General features: G+C 47.5%; 1 protein-coding gene across 2 annotated transcripts in view; it reads right to left on the bottom strand.

Moving 5' to 3' along the window:
• The window catches only part of CABP7 (calcium binding protein 7), a 60,459-nt gene that overhangs the window by 8,927 nt on the left and 29,685 nt on the right, over positions 1-21,847 (bottom strand). For both annotated transcript variants that reach the window (XM_053368290.1, XM_053368291.1), the window contains exon 2: positions 4,604-4,747. In XM_053368290.1, coding sequence (XP_053224265.1) covers positions 4,604-4,747 — 144 coding nt within the window. The remainder of the gene's footprint in view (positions 1-4,603; positions 4,748-21,847) is intronic.

Raw genomic sequence — 21,847 nt, forward strand, 5'->3', positions numbered from 1 at the left:
TATCACTTCACACACTGCCTTTCACTGCCTTTGATCTTGCATCCCAGCTGCCTTGACAAACAGCCATTCCATCTGATTGGACCCCCCCCCCCATTCCCTGCTGCCCCCGAAGAAACAGGCACAAAGGTTAAAAAGCCCATTAGGTAACCAGCTCACAGATTAAAATCCAGCAAGGAAGTCAATAACCTAGGAAATAGAGTTGGGCTGAAAACACCATCCCTCTGGGGATCTTCTATCTACCCTGGTGATCTGGTGAGTAGATCAGATGAGCTGGCATGGCCTCTGGATAATTATTGGGGAATGCCAGAGTTAATTATCTCCATTACACGGACAGCTCTGTTAATCTGTCACTGCAACAAAGGCCGCCCAGAGGCAGCAGCAGAAAATGAAGGTATATTATTCTCCAGCTGATCAGTGCAGGAACACCGGAAGCTGCCTTATACTGAGTCGGAGTATCGGTCCATCCAGTTCAGTATTGTCTACACCGACTGGCAGCTACTTTCCAGGGGTTCAGGATGGAGTCTTTCCCAGAACTTCCTGGAGATGTCACAGATTGAAACTAGGACCTTCTGCATGAAAAGCAGATGTTCTACCACTGAAATACCACCCTTGCCCTAGGACCCATCTCATCTTAGTGAAGAACAGCCATACTCAGAGATGCCAAGGATTGAACCTAGGACTTTTGGCATGCAAAGGAGATGCTACGTCCCTTCACTGTATTGAGTCAGACAATTGGTTCATCGATTGGTTGGTTCATTGGTTCATTGTCTACATTGACTGGCAGTGTTTCAAGTGTGGAGTATCTGTTAGAATTCCTGCTCCATTATTGCAGTCATGGGATTTTTGTCTATCACATGACGGTGTATGTTTTGACTCCACAGAGTGGGAAGTGATGGAGACAGGATGTTTGTGTTGCTGTGTTCCGTGAAGTGGGACTATTATCCTTTGTTCTTTTTCTCTTTGCTGTCTGATGAGACAGAGTGAGAGGGAGCCATGTTGCAGTGCTCCATGTGTGTTTATATGTACGTAAGGTAGTTTAGCCAAAATGCCTACTTGCTGAGGTCTGTTACACAAGCTGCGAAGACTCTGCGGATCCCTAAGTGTGCCGATGTCTGTTGGCATCGATCGCTGTGATGTTTGGGCAGAAGAAAGCTTTTGAAGCTCCCGAACGAAAGACCAGGAGGGAGAGAACATTCCAGTCGGGCATGTGTCTCTGCCAGGGTCCTACTCGAGAGTAGGACAAGCTCCTGACAGTATCCTCTTCTCCCCCGGTAGCCTCAGAGGCAAGAAGAACAAACTGTTTGTATTTTACGGCTTTTGATTCAGTCATCTGGTTGCAAGACAAAGGATCTACGTCTCCATGCATAGGAGACGTTGGCTACTCTGAGTCCCTCCTCTTCTGTCTCCCACAACATCCTGGAAACCTATGGGAAGTCACAGGAGTCAAATCCCTCCACCTTCTCTGTTCCTGATTGTGGAGGGACCAGTGAGCCCTTGGACTAGGAGGGTCTCCCATACTCTCCAGGGAGGTCTCTGCTGTCTACTCTCTCACTTCTCCCTCTTCCTCCACTATCTCGTAACTAGACATTTCCTCATTCTGCTGTGCATCATCCATGTCTCCTTCTCCTCCCGAAACTGCTGCAGACATGGGGGTCAAAATTTCCCACTCCTCCTCCTCTTCTGAGAGGAGCCGATCAGACCGAGGGCTCAATTTCCATTCTTCCTGTTCAGTCCAGTCCCTGACAGAGTGGTTCTCCAGGGTTTCAGGCAGGAGGAGTCTTTCACAGTCCTACCTGGAGATGTCATGGATAGTTTGTTTGTTTAACATGTATTCTGCCCTATGCTCACCAGTCTCAGGGCAGTTGACAACATAAAATCACAAAATAAAAACACAAAACACAAAATAAAAACAAGAACAACCCTATAACCCCTGCCCTCAGCACATTTTAAAAGGGCATTGGCTGTCAATCAGCCAAAGGCCTGGTTAAAGAGGAATGTTTTTGCCTGTCACCAAAAGGTGTGTACAAATGGTGCCTCTGGTTGCGAACAGGATCCGTTTTGGAGGCCCATTTACCATGAAAAGAATGCAAGCCGCTGCGGCGCGTCTGCGCACACGTGGGTTGCGATTCGCTGCTTCTGTGCATGTGCGTGACATCATTTTGCGTTTCTGCGCAAGCGCGAGGGGCAAAACCCGGAAGTAACCCTTTCCGGTACTTCCGGGTCGCCACGGGACGTATCCTGAAAGAACGTAACATGAAGTGGATGTAACATGAGGTATGACCGTATTGAAGGATTGAACCTGTGAGACCTTCTGCATATGCAAAGCAGATACTCTGCTGCTGAGCAACGGCCTTCCAACTAAAGCTGTTTTCAGGCTGTGAACTTAGGATCAATTCAGACATCGGGGGTGATTTTTGAAACTCCTTTAGACCACGTCAGCTTACTTGTTCACTTAGTCCACCACTGCCTATTCCCACTGGCAGTGGCTTTCTGAGGTCTCAGACTATTTCCCCCAAACATATTTGAAAATAATGTCCCTATTCAAGCTGATGTGCTTTTTGCCAGTGCAGAGCCAAGGTGGGCTGGGTTATCCAGAAACTATGTATTACCTATAGTCACCACTGGGCTGCTCAGAAAGATACTTGTCATTCCCCAGCTGCTGGGCCAAACCGGCAGCCAGTGTGTGTGTGTGAGAGAACCAATTTCCTGGGCAAGCCCCCTTGGCACACAGGAGTTGCCAGCCAAGGCATCACTACTGAGCTGGATAATACCCCTGTGCAGACACCTGCTCCTCAAATCCACTTTGCCACCATGGCTTTCCTTTGCATGCAACTATAATTGACTGCTACTAAAAGATGGAGATAGAAAGCTGTATTATGCTGAGTTAGACCTTGGTCCACGTAGCTCAATATCATCCACACTGACTGGCAGCATCTTTCCAAGATTTCAGGCACTGCTCTCTCCCAGCTTCACCTGGAAATGCCAGGAATTGAATCCAGAACCTTTGGCATGCAAGGCAGATGCTCTACTGACTGAGCTAAAGTTAGTAATATAGGAAGCTGCCTTACATTGAGTCGGACCACTGGTCCATGTGCTCCAGTATCATCTGTGCTGACTGACAGCAGCTCTCCAGGGTTTCCTTGCCCTACCCTGAGATGTTAGGGATCGAACGGGAGACCACTTGCATGCAATGCATGTGCTGTGCCAAAGGAAGCTAACTTATACTGAGTCAGACCACTTGTCTATCCAGCTCAGAATTATCTACACTGACCATCAGTGGCTCCCCAGGTTGTCAGCCAAGAGACTTTCCCAGCACTACCTTGAACTGCTGGGGATTGAACCTGGGACCTTCTGCATGTAAACTAGATGCTCTACCACAGAGCTACAATTAGGAATGCAGCAAGCTGCCTTAAACTGAGTCACACCATTAGTCCATCTAGGTCAGTATTGTCTACACTGATTAGTGGCAACTCTCCAGGGTTTCAGACTGAGGATATGCCTGGCCCTACCTGAAGATGCCAGGGATTGAACCTGAGATCTTGTGCATGTAAAAAAGAAGCTCTACCATTCAGCTATGGCCTTTCCCCTAATTAAGCAGTCTTCCCCAAGCTGGAGCCCTCTAGTTATTTTGCACTACAACTCCCAGCAGCTTCAGGTGGTGCAAGAGGGAAAATCGTGCCTCTTTTGCAGCCTTCTAAAACAGTAGCTAATGGGGGCCATCACATAAGGTAGACAAGCAAAAGAAGGGATAGAATTCAGCTACTCCATGGGTGCCCCTTGTCCCTATGAATGGGCCCTTCCTGAATCTGTGGGCCAGGGACCCGAGTCCAGTTGGCTTACTCTCTGGAGCCAGTCAAGTAGGGTCAGTTTTGCCACCTTTAATATCAATCCCTTCCATGGAAAGCAGCCCAGAGATAAGAGCAATTCTGAGTGCCGGCAAATTCGCAGCTTGAATTTTATGGAGCTGTCAACCTTTTTTTACAACTCTGGGATGAGACTCTTTTCTGAAAGACAAATATTCCCTTTAGCTGGGGGACATCAAATCTGTAATAGCTCTGGCAATGGTCACATTAGAGGCACACCAGCCAGGGACGCTCATGAAGTTCAGTGCGGGAGGGAAGGCAGCCTGGCTAAGCAAGCTAGAAACAGAAGGGGGAAAGGTGTGGGGTGAAGGTGGGATAAGAAGGAATCAAGATTGAGCACCCTCCCCCAAACATGTCACCTCTCTATTCCCCACATCCTTGCCTAATAGCACCAGGGAGAAGGCACAGGGATTTGACAAATGAGCACAAGGCTGGCCAGTAGTTTCAGCACCACGGAGAGCTCTAAGTGAGCTACTTGCTCCTAGAGTGCCTGGGACTTGACTGAAACCTTTTATGCCTTCAGGGACAGATCATTCCTCCCAAATGCCATTTTTTCCCCTCCAGGAGTGGGAGTCTATGCTGGCTGGTCCACAACACCTGGAGGATACCAGATTGGGGGAAGGCTAGTCAGGGAGGAGAGCACACAGAAGAAACAGGGAGTTTGATTCAAAAGAGAAGAGCAACAAGAGGGGGAGGGGGAACATCCAAAACTTTTCCCACCCCCCTCCAAAAAGTCTTACCATCCATGTCTAGTCTCTGGATGATGACTTCCAGTTCCACCTCATTGGGCATGTAGCCAAGGGACCTCATTGCTGTGCCCAGTTCCTGCTTGGAGATGAAACCGTTGCCGTCCCGGTCAAAAACTTTGAATGCCTCACGAATCTCTGCAGGGAGAGGGAAGAGGTTGTTATTTAGGCTACTAGGGTTTGTGACCAGGCCTTGCGGATAGGCATATTTGTCAATTTTGGTTTCTTGTCCCCCCCCCATTTTTAAGTTTAGTTCTCCTCATTTCCACATTAGGCTGTAAATTTTTCAGAAACAAGTCCCCATGAAAATTCACCATAATTTTAGTGCGAATTTCTCTCGACAGGTGTATTTGTAAGCAATTTTTCCTAGTGTACACGGTTTTGCAAAGCAGAATGCATATTTGTATGGTTGTAGGGTTTTTTTTTTTTACAAATGCATACATTTTTATGTACACTTTGCCCCAGAATATGCAGTTTTGTACACATTACTTGGTTGAAAACAATACTACCTTTCAACATTTGGCAAAGTGCAAATTTCAAAGGTCCAGTACTGTTTTGGAAAGTGAGAATCAGGTGGTTTGCCTTTTGATACTACAGTGGTACCTCGGGTTAAGTACTTAATTCATTCCGGAGGTCCGTTCTTAACCTGAAACTATTCTTAACCTGAAGCACCACTTTAGCTAATGGGGCCTCCTGCTGCTGCCGCACCACCGGAGCCCGATTTCTGTTCTTATCCTGAAGCATAGTTGTTAACCTGAAGCACTATTTCTGGGTTAGCGGAGTCTGTAACCTGAAGCTTGTGTAACCTGAAGCGTATGTAACCTGAGGTACCACTGTAATGGAATTGAATCTCACACCCATCCCTACCAGAGAATATAAGAATATAAGAGGAGCTTGTTGGATCTGGCCAGTGGCTCATCTAGTTCAACATACTGTTCTCAGAACATGCAGGGCATGAGAACACGGCTGCTCCTGACACAACTCCTTTTAGAGGTCTTGGTCTGGAATCTTCCAATCTTCAGCTTCACTGGATGTCCCTGAGTTCTAGTGTTATGAAAGAGGGATAAAACCTTTTCTCTATCTACTTTCTCCATGCTACACATAATTTTATAAACTTCTATGATGCCACCTCTCTAAACTAAAACCCCTAAATGGCTATGGTGTTATTCAACCTTATTTTGATTTGCTCTGAACCCCCATGATGGAAGCAAGTTGGATCTTGAATGCTTATAACATTTTAGAACAGCTACCTGTCCCATGGACTGCAAGAAGATCAAACCTATCCATTCTTAAGGAAACCAGCCCTGAGTCCTCACTGGAAGGACAGACCCTAAAGCTGAGGCTCCAATACTTTGGCCACCTCACGAGAAGAGAAGACTCCCTGGAAAAGACCCTGATGTTGGGAAAGATGGAGGGCACAAGGAGAAGGGGATGGCAGAGGACAAGATGGTTGGACAGTGTTCTCGAAGCCACAAACATGAGTCTGACCAAACTGCGGGAGGCAGTGGAAGACAGGAGTGCCTGGCGTGCTCTGGTCCATGGGGTCACGAAGAGTCGGACACGACTGAATGACTAAACAACAGCAACAACCTGATTCCATGCAAAGGGTGGCGTGATCTTCACTTGTTTTGTGTCCTTACTAGAACTGCATCAGCATGTGCTCCTGTGTGCTGCTTCCAGCAGCCACCAGCCAGCCAGATATCTCTGGTGGGAGATGAACAGGGTGAAAGGGTAACAGCCATCCCTCCCTTGTCTTCCTCAGCATCTCGTAAACCTCACTTGAAATTTATGGGCAGTAAAACACCTTGCTTTCAGATTCATTCCAGGAAATTGGCAAGGAGATCAAGTTAGATGTCAGAAACAAAGCCAGTCCCTCCTTGCTTAAGCTACCATTTAATTACACACAAGAAACCCCCATCCAGGCAAGGTGGCAATTTATTATTTATGTGTGGATTTATGGGCTCCTAACTCTTTGTGGCCTTGAGGGCACATTTGGAAATCAAAAACTGTCATGGGGACACACACACACACACAAACACACATGTTTCACAGGAGAAAACCCAGTGAGGCGCAGAACCCCCCCTCTTCCAAACAGACAAAAAGACTCTCCTCCCTGGAAGAGAGGGGAGTGGTTGTGGGCGGGAGCCCGAGCTCCGCCCCTGGCTGGGGGCCTTAGCCCCGCCCCTCCTCACCTGGCTGGTGCCCACGCCCACCGGAGGCAGCCAACCAGGTGTCTCCGGGGGGCGTGTTTAGCAGCTTAATGCTGCGGCTCCAGCTCCGCCTCCTCCTCAGTCGTCGTCATCCCGCAGCATGTGCGGCCGCGATTTCCAGTGTCTGTATCTGCGAAGATGCAATTTCCGGCGTCTGAGCATGCACAGACGTCATTTCCATTGTCTGAGCATGCGCAGATGTGATTTCCAGCGCCTGAGCATGTGCAGATGCGATTTCCAGTGTCTGAGCATGCGCAGATGCAATTTCCGGCGTCTGAGCATGCACAGATGTCATTTCCAGTGTCTGAGCATGCACAGATGCGATTTCCAGCATCTAAGCATGCACAGATGCGATTTCCAGTGTCTGCGTAGATGCAATTTCCAGCGTCTGTGTCCATGCAGATGCAATTTCTGGTGTCTGAGCATGCGCAGAAGTGATTTCTGGCACCGCGGAAGCGAGTCCCCGCGCCACGCTGCGCTGGTTTAATGCAGCGCATGGGGACTTGCTGAGTGAATGACTTAGTTCGGGGGTGGCTCGGGGGCTGGTTAAACGACCCCCTTGGGCTGCTTGTGGCCCATGGGCCTTAGGTTGCCTACTCCTGCTCTACAGTCAGAGGCAGGGATACTTCTGAATATTAGTTGCTGGAAGTCACAGGAGAGGCGAGGGCTGTTGTGCTCCGGTCTCATTTGAGAGTTTTGCACAGGCATCTGCCTGGCTGTTGTAAGAACGTGATGCTGGACTAGATGGGCTGCTGCCCTGATCCAGCAGGGCAGCATTATTATTATTATTATTATTATTATTATTATTATTATTATTATTATTAATCTACTCATCACCCTCAGTTCCCAGGGTGGGTTACAACAATGGACACAAACATTAATATTAACATGCAATATTACACAATATTAAAAACAGTTGAAAACAACTAATTTCTGTCTCTGTGTGTCTGTCTTTTATTTATTTTCTTTTTTCATTTTAATAAGATATTTATTAAGATTTTCAAAATATTACAGAATGAAAAAAGCAAACCATTAAAGAAAATAATAATAAAAGAACAAACCCCTTCCCACTGTGTAAAAAAGAAGAAAAAAGAAAAAATTCAAAATAAAAAGAGACACAAAAATGACAATAATACAACAATCCCAAACCCCTAAAAAAAGACAAAAAAGACAAAAAAAGAAGACATTTAAAAACAAATTCATTATTTTCAGATCCTTAACTGTCATTACCTTCTTTCTTAGACCTCCTCCTCCTCCCTTCCTTTGTATCCTAGTTATAAATTATCCCAGCAAATCCTTTCGATTACATTACCCCAAGTTGTTTTAGTCTTATCTTTCTATAATAGAATAAACCTTAAAATTTAAAAAGCTAAAATCTAGACCTTACTAACTTCTTATAATCGTAATATTCTTTCATAATTCTTTAAGCATCTTTACTAAGATGCTTTTCTTAAGTTACATAACAAGCATCAACAATTTAACAAAAGACGAAAGGGCGTTATGAAATCTACCCCGTAACAAGCTGAACAAAATCAGAAGCAGAAACACCAATAAGCTTCTATGCACAGACACCCACAAAGAAGTTCATATAAATGCAGAGATAGCGTATTTAAATTAATAAAAAGTGAGAACAAACATTTAACAGATCCATATTCTGGAGTACACCCTAGGGACTTTCTGTTTGCTGTCTGAAGTATTTGTATAAGCAATAAGCGATAAAATTCCACTGGTCTCTCACAAACCAATCTCTGTGTTTATTTCCTCTAGCTATTCTTAGTTTACATGTGATTTTATCTGCTGAAACCTTTCATACCATGCTGTTAAATTAGCACCTTAATGGTCTTTCCAAAAAGGTGCAATCGTCATATGAGTAGCTTCTAATAAGTATCCTATCGTGGTTTATCTCTCAAGTCCATATTATCATCTGTAAATAAATTTAGCAGAGCAAGCTCTGGAGTCTTCCTGACATATTGATGAGCAATTTTATCAGTTTCATGGAAAACCTGATCCCAGAACACAAATACATTGACACTTGTCCACTACATATGTTTGGAGTTACCACTTACGTTCTCATCCTTCACTTCCCAGCTGCTTTGTCTCAAAAAATGGTCTGATATTTTGGGGAAGTGGGTTTGTTGTGCAAGAGCTCTGAATCCACTTTGACCGAGTGGCCTGAATTTGCTTGCAGGTGACTGAAACCTGCTTGAGAATAGCAGCACTCTGCATGCGCACCAGTGTAAAGGTAAAGGTAAAGGGACCCCTGACCATTAGGTCCAGTCATGGCCAACTCTGGGGTTGTGGCGCTCATCTCACTTGACTGGCTAAGGGAGCTGGCGTACAGCTTCCGGGTCATGTGGCCAGCATGACTAAGCCGCTTCTGGCGAACCAGAGCAGCGCACGGAAACGCCGTTTACCTTCCTGCCAGGGTGGTACCTATTTATCTACTTGCACTTTGATGTGCCTTCAAACTGCTAGGTTCACAGGAGCAGGGACTGAGCAATGGGAGCTCACCCCGTCGCGGGGATTCAAACTGCCAACCTTCTGATCAGCAAGTCCTAGGCTTTGTGGTTAACCCACAGCGCCATCTGCGTCGCTTGCACACCAGTGTACACCTCACCAAAACATATAGTAGACTTGGGTATTTTACTTGTCAGGTGTGTAGCTCGAAAGGATGCGGGGCGTGGGCTTCCTTTGTCAATGGGGAAGCTGTTTCCACATCCTGCATCAGAGGGACAATACAGTGGGAGAAGGCAGGGGCGTAGGAAGGGGTGGAGGGGCGGATCATCCCAGGTGCCCTCACTGAGGGGGGTGACATCCAGCGCACCTCCCGCCAGCGACTCTCCAGCTTACCCCGGGCCATCGGGGTAAGGGGAGGAGCTGTGCCACTTTGCCAGTGGCCTTCCCCCCTTCCCCCTTTGTTTTGACAGCTTGGGGGAGGCTTGGGAGTCATGGGTGGGCGGCGAGGCGAATGTCCATCATGGGAGGCTTGCTCCGCCCTGTGAGCGGCTCGCTCCGCCCCCGGCTGCAGGGCACACACGCTGCTCCGTGCATCCGAGCGGCTATCCCATGCCTGGGAGGGCACCATCGATGCCATGCCCCCCTCGGGAGCGCATCTGCCCTGGGCAGCATGGGCATATGTTCCGGAGCTGGGAGGAGGGGAGAATGGAGGGGAGAAAGGACCTGGGGCAGCTCCTTCAAACAAATACAGTGGTACCTCAGGTTAAGAACTTAATTCGTTCCGGAGGTCCCTTCTTAACCTGAAACTGTTCTTAACCTGAGGTACCACTTTAGCTAATGCGGCCTCTTGTTGCTGCTGTGCCACTGGCGTGCGATTTCTGTTCTCATCCTGAGGTAAAGTTCTTAACCCGAGGTACTGCTTCCGTTTTAGCGGAGTCTGTAACCTGAAGCGTTTGTAACCCAAGGTACCACTGTAGCTGACTATGAGGGAGATGGCATTGTTAGGCATTTGTCAAGGCCCACAGTCTGTGGTTGGGCTGCGCCCAGAACACACACAGGTGTCCATATTCTGAGCTAAAAAATACCCATAAGAAGAGCCTCTCTGGATCAGGCCAATGACCCATCTAGTCCAGTATCCTGTTCTCACAGTGGCCAACCAGATGCCCGTGGAAAAACCGTAAGCAGGATTCGAACACAAGAGCCCTCTCCCCTCCTGCGGTTTCTAGCAACTGCTCTTTAGAAGCATAGTAACTGTATCCGACTGTGGAGGCAGAACGCAGCCGTCATGACTAGTAGCCACCGACAGCCCTCTCCTCCATGAATTTGTCCAATTCTCTCAAAAAGCCATCCAAGTTGGTGGCCATCACTGCTTCCTGGGGGGGACAGGGGGCGACAACTCTATAGTTTAACTCTGTGTGAAGAAGCCCTTTCTTTTATGTGGCCAGACTCTTTCATCATTCAGGCTTCACTGCATGTCTGCCAGCTCTGGTGTTATGAGAGAGGGAGGAAAACATTTCTCTGTCCACTTCTGCCATGCTGTGCATCATTTTATACATTTCCATCATATCGCCTCTAACTCTCCTTTTCTCTAAACTCCCAAATGCTGCAATCTCTCCTCATAGGGGAGTCTCTCCACCCTCTCCATCATTTTGGTTTCCCTTTTTTTGAACCTTTCATCACTCTACAATATCTATTTTGAGGTGAGACAACCAGAAAAAGTACAGTATTCCAAATGCAGTCGCACCATAGGGTGTGTGTGTATGACATTAGGGTACCAGCAGTTTAATTTTCCCTGTCTAGCAATGCCCAGAAACTACACACACACACACACACACACACACACACACACACACACACACACACACACACTTTCAGTCTACAGTAAATAAAACACAGACAAGGAACAGGCGGTAGAGTGGGCAAGGCTGCTTGAAATACTTTAAGGGCTGTATTTAAAGAATCTTTCCCTGTGTGATGGCAGCTTGTGCCAGCTTCTTAAGACCCTGGGCACGTGGGCAATAGAGCACTATGGCATGCCCACTGCACACAGATCCACTATAACTCCTCTCAATTACTGTTCCCATAAACATAAATGTCGACAAGAAAAATTGTACCTGGCTCCTGGGGTGTCCCTTCCCCCCTTTTAACACCAACCAACCTACACCGCAAGGTCCTTGAGTTAACTTTTTCAGACCTGGACAGCTGCAAGCCAGTTTTGATGCTGGTTATTCTTTTAGAACACTGAACTATTTTTCTGATCTTTGGTGACTCGAATTGACATCCTGTGGTGCTTGGGACTTGACTGCATTTGATAGCTCTATGTAATGAGATCTTGCACTGGACCATTTGCGGGTTGGTAGGTAATTGCGTCAAGTCCTTGATAGAATCTGACAGTGGACATACCGCCCTATTAGCTGCTTGGCAGTGGTTGATAGCTGTCAGCTTGCGTGACGGCCTGCATGATATCTCCGTAAACACTCAAGAGGTGCCCGCATGTTGAACACCACAGTCATACACTCACAGAACCATAGAGTTGGAAGGGACCATGAGAGTAATCTAAGTCAAACCCTCTGCAATGCAGGAATCGTTTGCCCAATGTGGGGCCCAAACCACTTACCCTGCGATTATGAGTCTCATGTTCTACCGACTGACCTATCCTACATATGTCTGCTTAAGTGCATCAGAAAAGCCCTGCTGGATCAGGCCAATGGTCCAGGTAAGCCAGATGGGTGGGGTATTAATAATAATAATAAAATCCAGCATCTTGTTCTCTTAGTAGCCAACAAGATCTCTTGGCAAAACCCTCAAGTAGCCTTAAAAAGTAAAGGTAAAGGGACCCCTGACCATTAGGTCCAGTCGTGACCGACTCTGGGGTTGCGGTGCTCATCTCACTTTATTGGTCGAGGGAGCCGGCATACAGCTTCCGGGTCATGTGGCCAGCATGACTAAGCCACTTCTGGCGAACCAGAGCAGAGCATGGAAACGCCGTTTACCTTCCCGCCGGAGCGGTACCTATTTATCTACTTGCACTTTGATGTGCTTTCGAACTGCTAGGTTGGCAAGAGCAGGGACCGAGCACGGGAGCTCACCCTGTCATGGGGATTCAAACCGCCACCATTCTGATCGGCAAGTCCTAGGCTCTGTGGTTTAACCCACAGCGCCACCCGCGTCCCTCAAGTAGCCTTAGGGCATTCCATATTCCAAGTTAACATTTCACGTTAAATTTTAAAATATCATCGCTCAGTGGAAGTCCATTTCAACAGCAGAGGCTGGTCTGTTAGGGTGAAAGAGGCAGTGACCCATCAACTTTAGTCTGCTCCCAGTTAGCCTTTACCTGCCAGCCTTCTTTCTTACAACTTGCTCGGGGGTGGCCCTGCCTGTCACCTCCCTCCTCCTTAGTCTTAGTGTTGCAGCAGAGGAGGATGAGGGCAAAACTAGAATTAGTTGGCTTTGCGTGTCATGGGCTGTGGCGCCACCTGCTGTCCAGCTCCCTGCTTCCCACCCTATCAATTTCAATGTGCACCACTCACCACTATTTCATTTCAGTGGTTCACATGCAAATAAGAGATGCTCACAGAGTATTTAAGAAATCCTGCATAAAGTGATGAAGGGGGTCAAGGAAGGAGGTGATTCTCTTGTGTCCCAGGGCTTGAATTACATAACACCCTTCCTGCTATTCCACCACTTCTATTGCTGAAGAAAGACCTTTTGAAATGTTTCGAACAGAGCAAAGATAAATGGAAAGAAGAAGTATAAATCAGTGTAGAAATTGGGCATTTGAACTAAATAGGAACATTAAACCTGAAACCGAAGTGTCACAGTGGGGTGTGTGTGTGTCCCAATTTCCTCTGCTCTCGGAAATGAATTCTTGGTTGGTAAGTTATGACTGTTGTTCAGCAGCTGCTGCAGCGAGGATGTTTTCTAGGCGGCTGAGGGCTCCGTGTGAAACCCTTTAGCTCAGAAGAGGTGAAATGGGCAAATGGAGAATTCATGAATACTGCTTCTGGCCTTTTTGGAGCACTCTGTGCAAAAAAGGAAGGAGCCAGCTATTGAAACAGCAAAACATAGGAAGGTGCCTTGTCCACTTATCTCAGTGCTGGCTGGCAGCTGCCGTCCAGGGGTTCAGGTAGCCCAACCTGGAGATGCCAGGTACTGAATCTGGGACCTGCTGCTTGCAAGGCAGATGCTCTGCCAATGAGCGATTGCCCTCCTCTTTTTACTAATAAGTAAATAACAGAGCTGCCTAAACACTTTTGGGTGGTTTGAAGCAAGTGGAGAGATAGCTCTACCACTGAGCTTTGGTCCTTCCCTTAAAATAAAGTAAGGTTCTAATACTCAGTATTCAGAATAAAGGGCTGATTTCCATAATAATGTAGGAAGTTGCCTTATTCTTAGCCAGACCATCAGCAAAGCTGTGCTTTCTGGGGCTGATAGGAGTTGTAGTCCAAAACATCCAGAGGGCACCACATTGCCAAAGGCTGGCTTATTGGATGAAAAGCCTTTTGGCTGATGAATAGCGCTCATTAATATAACTACCTACAAATCTTAGATAAGACTTTCCTCTGCATCTCTTGTTGCAGATATTAATATTGTTGCAGTTTGAAGCAACTGGAAGCATAAGAACTGACTCCTTTTGGAATAAATCTTTGCCCAGACCCATAAAAATATTATTTAAACTTTTACTGGCAGAACTCATTAAAATGAAACAGAATACATCAAATGTTATGTCCAAAAGATGCATACAATGTCTTGTGCTGTCCAGTACAGGCTCAGCATCTTAGAAAATATGAAATAATCCAAAGAGACCTAAAAGCAAATGTTTCTTTCTCCACAGCCAAAACAGCCAAACAATTTCAGCCACAAGGCTGTTTACTCTCCCTTCAGGAGAGCTTCATTTTACATCTTCACTCCATTGAGTTTGAGAGACAAAGACATATACGATATCTTTATTGTCATTGTCCCTTGCGGAACAATGAAATTGACTCAAAGGCAACTCCCTTCAAAATGGACATTTGCAACCCAATACCTCTCACATGATCTAAGGTTACAACACTCAAATGTTAGCTACCAGAGAGAACCATCAGTTAATTAATCATTAACTTACCAAGAATGCAAAGTGTTCTCCTTGGTTTCAGTATAGCCTCATGGTGGAACCCCATGTTAAACCCTACCTTTAGCTAGGGTTGCCATATTTCAAACAGTGAAAATACGGACAGAAAATTTGTTGAGCTTTTTCTTTTCTTTTTTGGGGGGCTGGCAGCTAAGTTGTTGACCTTTTTTTAACTACCCAACAACAACAAATCTTTATTATGGTCGTAGACCAGCATAAGACGGGAGGGGCTATATATATATATATATATATATATATATATTAAGCTTTTGGGTTATTTTTATGGAAAAATGGCAAAAATAAAATAAAATGACACTGCTGACATGGGCTGCCACACAATCAGGATTTTCACAGGCATTCTTACTGATTTATGCCCAGACACAGTATTCTGGATATGCCCAGGAAATTCTGGACTTGTGCTAACCCTACCTCAAGCCATTCTTCATTTCTGTGTCAATTAAACCATTACCCTTAACACCTCACACCCGGGAAGGAATACCTCTTCTGAGGCTTGCCTGCTGGGACACATACCTACATAATCTAAAACAGTGGTGAGAGAATTCTCTCAGCCAGGGGCCCTCATTCCCTTCCAGGTGACCTTCTAAGCGCCACGTGCCGATGGTGGGTGGGGCTAGAGGCAAAAGTGGGCGGAGCAACTTTTGTATGGTAGGGGAGTTCCTACACTCTCTCACACATACCCTGCTCTTTCCTCCACCCAAGCTATACGGAGGCTTTATCAGAGTTCAAGGGGACATCGCAGCCAAGCAAAACCACCAGAGGTGTGAAGGAGGACGAGTGAGGGGTGTGGCATGGGGGGAGTCCCAAGGGGCAGATAGAAAGGCTGGGGGGGGGGTTGTGGCTGCATGCGGACTCCTGGCCTGAGATTCTCCCTCTCTGATCTAAAAACAAAGAAAGAGCCCTTTTCGTCATTCTCCTGGGCCGTTGTCCTATTTGCATGCAGATTTAATCAACCGGTTAATCCACCGAAAACCATGCAATTAATCCGCAAAGATGCCTTTCGCCTAATTGCTTTTAAAGATGTGGTTTTGACTATATTTATAGCGCAGTTTGGAAAACTTCCTTTCCATTCGGCTCCGTTCCCCGTCCTGACTTTGACAAGCCCAAGCTAACTATGACAAAGGCTTAACATCTGTCGTTCTCTGTGTGCTGGCATCTTGTCTGTGACAAAAGGGAAATTAGCCAAAGAGAGAGAGAGAAGGATCCATTTCCAAGCCATTATTCCCGAAGCCAACAAGGTTGTAGGGCGGTCCTGCCCACATTCTGCAGGAAGCAAGATACAGCCTCCGTTTCCAGCCAAGGCGAGAGAGGGGGAGAGAGAGAGAGAGAGAAAGGAAAAGGAAAGGGAAAAGGAGAAGGAGAAGGAGAAGGAAAAGAAGGTTTTCATAACCGCACGGTTCGATTAATGTGTCTCATTTCACTGCCTGGTTTGAATATTAAACAGAGAACCACCTCGAAAAGTCCTGGAAAGAGGGGAAGCTACGAGCAATTAAACATCATGGGTGATAAAGTACAAATATTGCCAAAGAATATTTGATTGGTGGTTTGGTAAATTAGGGTTGTGAAATTAATAGACGGAGCGAATCCGGAGGCACATAATACCGTTCGGCATTTAGGCAAGTGTTTTACACAGGCAAGCGTTTCATGGGACCTGCACGGTGAAATTAATTTCACTTGGCTGGGTGGGTGAGCACACGAGGGGGGGGGCGCTGGTTGCAAGGATTGGGAGCCCCCAGGGCAGGGGGTGGGGGGAGGGAGACTTGGCTGCAGAGTTGAAAAGCAGGTACTGGGAGCGGGGCGGGTTTGCAAGGAGAATGAGAAGATCCTGTAAAGCAGGTGACGGGGAACCATAAGCCCTCCAGATGCTGCTGGGTGGACTACAACTCCCATCAGCCCCAGCAAGCACGGATGATAGCCGGTTAAGCTATGGAACTCACTTCTGCAGGAAGCATTGATGGCCAGCAACTTGGATGGCTTTAAAAGAGGATTGGACAAATTCGTGTAGAAGAGAGCTATGGAGGGCTGCCAGCCAGAGTGGCCATGCTCCTCCTCTATGGTCAGAGGCAGGAATGCTTCTGAGGACCTGTTGTTGGAAGCCACAGGAGAGGAGAGGGTTCTTGTGCCCAGATCCTGCTTGAGAGTTTCCCTTTGGAAACTGGCAACTTTGATAACAGGATGCTGGACTTGATGGACCTGATCCAGTAGGCTCTTCTTATGATCTCACATAATTCAGAAGCATCCTGAGGGCCAAAGGATCCCCACATCTGCTGGAGGGCCATAGATCAAGGGTGGGAGAACACTCATCAGACTTCCTCATTTGCCCTTTGTAGCAATTTTGGCCAAATGGCCTTCCCTACATGTGCCGTCATATATGATGTCAGGTGTGGGGCAGGTAAAGATTCAGCTGGGCCAATAGGGGTTTCCAGGCACTGCTGATCAACTGATCAGCAACGACAACCAGCTGACCACCAATGCAGGCAAAACAGGCCACTTGATGCCATCAAGATGGACAGAGGGCAGGCCTTATGCATTGTCCTTCTATCTTGTCTCTTCAAGGACAGACTAGGGGCTTTTTGAACGTCAGCTGAAAAGTTTGGAAGAGGAAGCTGGACTTGTTCATTCATCTAGCTGATTATTGCCTAAACTGACAGGCAGAGGCTCTCCTGGATTCCAGACAGGGAGACATTCCCATCCTTACCTGGAGAAGTCAATGATTGAATCTGGTACCTTCAGCAGGCAAGGCAGATGTTGAACCACTGAGCTATGGTTCTTCATTATATTACATCAGAACGTTGGTCCATCCAACTTTGTCTTGTCAACAATGAATGGCTGGCAGAGTCTGTGCAGGGATACAGGCAGAGGTCTCTCCTAAGCCCTACCTGGAGACGCCAAGGATTGAATCTGCATGCAAAGCAGATGTTCTTCCATTGAGCTACATCCCTTTACTATACTGAGTCGCACCCATCTAGCTCAGTATTGTCAGCGCTGACAATATTATCCAGGGTTTCAGGCAAGGGAAATTTCTGGTTCTACCTGGAGATGCAGGGGATTGGACTGGGGATCTTCTGCATGCGGCGAAAACGCCCTGCCACTCAGCTATGGCCCTTCCAAGTTCAGGGACGAGGCTTGCAATACCCTTGAGAGGAAGAGGCTCCCCCTTCCCTGCCCTCCATGGCAACAGCCCTTTGTGAAGCTGGATAAATGAGCTAAAAGCAAGCAAGCAAAGGTGCCGTTATACAAGGACATGCATCGTCCACGGGGCACCTTCAGTCCTGTTCAAGAGTCTGCTGGCGCAGGGGAGGCAGGTGGCACTGAGCAGACTGTGAAACCAGGCGGGGAGACAGGACAATGGTGGAATTAATGAGGAGATCAATGTGGGGGCTGGAGCGTTGCCAGCCTCTGAGATGTGCACCACAGCCTGCGTCAGTGTCCGAGTCTGTGGGACTCGCTCAGAGAACCTTGTGTAGGAAAACACTTCCTTGTCCCTGCTTTGTAGGTACTTGGAACTGGGCCCAGAAACAAACGGGCAGCCTGTGATTATTAACCAAAACTTTGTAGTTCTCTGCATAGTGGCCTGAACCCCGGACACAACTAGCAGTTGCATTTGCCCCCAGAACACTGTGTGCATCCTAGGACTAGCTCTGGAAGGTGTCTAGGTTGGGCATTTGCCCCAAAGAGGGTCCACCCCAGCCCTGGCAGTGCCACTCCTTCCAGTTGCCACAGAGTATCCAATATGATCTGATGAAGCCTGAGTGAATTCTCAGCTTGCATGTCTCACCCCCTTGCAGGTTGGGAGTGTCCATTGAAGGTGCCATTTCCATGGACCCCCAAAATTATGGAACCAGTACCAGAAATGTGCATGCATGCACAGATGCCATGCTGGCTGGGGAAGGTCTATAGCTCTGTTGGAGGAGCATCTGCTTGGAATGTAGAAGGTCCTGGGTGGAACCCCTGACATCTCCTGGCAGGACAGGGAGAGACTCCCTGCCTGAAATCACAGAGGGTCACTGCCAGTAAGTGCAGAGAGCTGGATAGACCAGTGCACTGACTGAGTATATTGTGGCCTTCTCTGCCTTGCCCTCAGGATTCTTCCTAGGCCACACCCTCTCTGCAGGCCACACCCCTCTTCCTAGGCCACACCCATCACTGACCCTACTTCACACATTTTGGGGAATGTTTTTGCCTGGCTGGAATGTGCCCTTGAACTCTGACAATACCACTTGCTTCCCTGGAATTGCATAGAATTGTAGAGTTGGAAAAGATCCTGAGGATCATCTAGTCCAACTGCCTGCAAAGCAGGAATGAATATGCAACTGTCCCATATGGGGATCGAACCTGCAGCCTTGGCATTATCAGCACCACGCTCTAACCAGCTGAGCTATCCAGGGTTGCTTTAAACGAGCCTACTGTACAAAAGTCAAATTGCCATCCCATTGCTCTGGCTACTTTTGCTTCCAGCTCTGCAGACCACTTGCATGTGGCCCCCAAGAGGTTGTCCTTGGGCTGAAAATACTTCCCCTCTCTTCTCTACTGCATCTGGCAGCAGCCTTGCCTCTCAGGGTTGAGAGATTTGGAGCACAGCCTCATATGACAACTGTAGCCTTCAGGAAAGCTATAGACCTTCCCCAGCCAGCATGGCATCTGTCCATGCACCTTGATTTGAGCCTGGGGAGCGAGCCCCCTTCTCTCCATCTCAGCCCACCTGGGCAAATACTCACTACAGTCATACCTCTACTTACATATCCCTCTGGATACGGAATCTTCAGGTTATGGCCACAGCAAACCCAGAAGTGTATACTTCCGGGTTTCGCCACGCATGCATGCGTAGAAGCGCTCAATCGTGCCGCACGCATGCACAGAAATGCGCCTCTATTTACGTAATTTTCGGGGTGCGAATGGACCCCCGGAACGAATTAAGTTCGTATCTGGAGGGTCCACTATACTTCTATGTGTTCTTATGATAAACAAGATCATTTCCTACCTCCCTGTCTTTTCATCAGACCTTCCTGTACTCCTCAAAGCGGTATTCTCTTTGATGCTGTGTCCAGGCTTCTGAGGTGCCTGTGGCCCAAAGGGCATTATCAAAGACATTCTGGAAGTATAGTGTGTCTTCAGTTGGCTCGCCAAACTCTGGCGCAAAAGAGAGATCACTTGGGGGTTGTGCACAACTTGATGCCACAGCCTTTGAAGCAAAGAGATGAAAGGGAAGCTTGAGCACAACTGCTGATCCCAGGAACATAAGAATGTTATATGAACACTTTCCCCACCTACAATCCCCAGTAACTGGTATTCAGAGCCCTCCTACCTCCAGCCGTAGAGGCTGGACATAACAAGCCTGGCTAGTAGCCATCAATAGCTTTATCCTCTATGAGTTTGTCTAATCTCCTATTAAAGCCATCCATAAGAATGTGATAAAAGTCTGACCGGATCAGGCCAAAGGTCCATCCAGCCCAGTATCTTGTTCTCACAGATGTCCCAAAGGGAAGCTCAGGTGCTGGACCACTCTCTCCCCAGTTGCAATTCCTAGCAACTGGTGTTGAAAGGCAATGCTGAGTTAGATGGACTCAGCATAAGGAACTTTCCTGTGTCCCAAATCAGCCTTCCCCATGGTGGTTGTTGCATCCCTTAAGAACCCTGCTGGATCAGGCCCAAGACACAATTATTCCAACATCCAGTTCACACAAACACCAGGAAATAGTGTTATGCCTAAACTACTCATCCCTTCTCTTATGTGTTGTAACAGAACACTTCTGGGTCTTGTCAAACCACTGTTTCCCATTACACCCAAACCAGGAAACTATGGATAGCTGAAAAGCAGAACCAGAGCACAGAAGGTCTCTCCCCATTTGTGATTCCCAGCAGCTGGGACTCAGGGGCATTCTGGCTCCAACAGAGTAGGTTGAAGGTAGTCATTGCAGCTGGTAGCCATTGATAACCTTCCCCTCCATGAATTTGTTTTATCCTCTTTTAAATCCACCCAAGTAGGTGGCCGTTGCTCCCTCTTGTGGTAGACAATTCCATAGCTTGTGCAGTGAGAAGATGTTCTTCCTTTTGTCTTTCATGAATTTTCCGATATTCCGCTTCAATAGAAGTCAGAAGTCTGGACCAAATGAGAAAGCGAGATGCAGGACCAAGGAGCAACTGCAGATACAGGAAAACTCTGCAGATCAGGAAGACCTGCTTGGTCTAGCAAGGCTCATTTGGAGCAAGAAGTCCTCTTATGCTTGTTCCTGCACAGGGGGCTCCAGTGGCAGCTTGGATCAGCAGTCAGTCTAGGGCCTGAAGGTACCTCCCAGAAAAGGCTACCAATGTAGCCCAAAGGTTTATCACATGGGCGAGCTGTAAAGAAATCTAGCAGTTATGGAACTCTGACACACAGCTGAGAACTGTGGGGCATAGTCTAGAGGTGTGGCCTTCCAGAGATTGCTGAACTACAACTCCCATCATCCTTGTCATTGGCTATGCTTGCTGGGGCTGATGGAAGCTGTAGTTTAGCAACCTCGGAAGGGTCCAGCGTCCCCCACACATGCTCTAGAAGCTTTCTGGACATCATTGTTGCTCCATGTGAATTGGGATTATGCCCGAGAACATTGATCGGCCACTGGTGGGTTTGGACTGATCTAAGGTGGGCCTCTCCATTCTGAAGGAAATCAGCCCTGAGTGCTCACTGGAAGGACAGATCATGAAGCTGAGGCTCCAATACTTTGGCCACCTCATGAGAAGAGAAGACTCCCTGGAAAAGACCCTGATGTTGGGAAAGATGGAGGGCACAAGGAGAAGGGGGTGACAGAGGACGAGATGGTTGGACAGTGTTCTCGAAGCTACCAGCATGAGTTTGACCAAGCTGCGGGAGGCAGTGGAAGACAGGAGTGCCTGGCGTGCTCTGGTCAATGGGGTCACGAAGAGTCGGACACGACTAAACGACTAAACAACAACAACAAGGTGGGCCGCAACAGGGGCACAACCAACATACAAAGACATGGCAAAAATGGGTCCCCAAATGCATGGAATTGCATACTCTGCAAGTGTTCGGGGAAACAAGGGAGATCCTGTTTTCCCCCACAACAGCAAGGCAGTCATTTCCCTCCCACAGACACACTTTACGCAGGAAGGTTGACTTTCAATGTCTTTGTGAGACATCTGTCTTTACAAGGAATCTCACCTAACATTACTGTTTTGAGAAATCCAATTTAAGCTTACAAGGAGTCTCAAAAGCCCCCTGAACCTAGTTGGAAAACCTCCATCCTATGACACTGATCCATCCACTGTATTCTTCCCAGAGTCCCTCCGGAATCTAAGAGCATTGTAAATCCAGCTCTCCTGATACTGACGTCTCTGAGGCACTCAGACACCCCCTCCCTTCGCACACAGCAAGGGAATGATCACCACCTGCCGACAGAAGTCAATCAAGGAGCCAGATATGAATTAAGTGGACCATGTCCC

This window comes from Podarcis raffonei, chromosome 16, assembly GCF_027172205.1.
Source record: "Podarcis raffonei isolate rPodRaf1 chromosome 16, rPodRaf1.pri, whole genome shotgun sequence".
Lineage (NCBI taxonomy): Eukaryota > Metazoa > Chordata > Lepidosauria > Squamata > Lacertidae > Podarcis > Podarcis raffonei.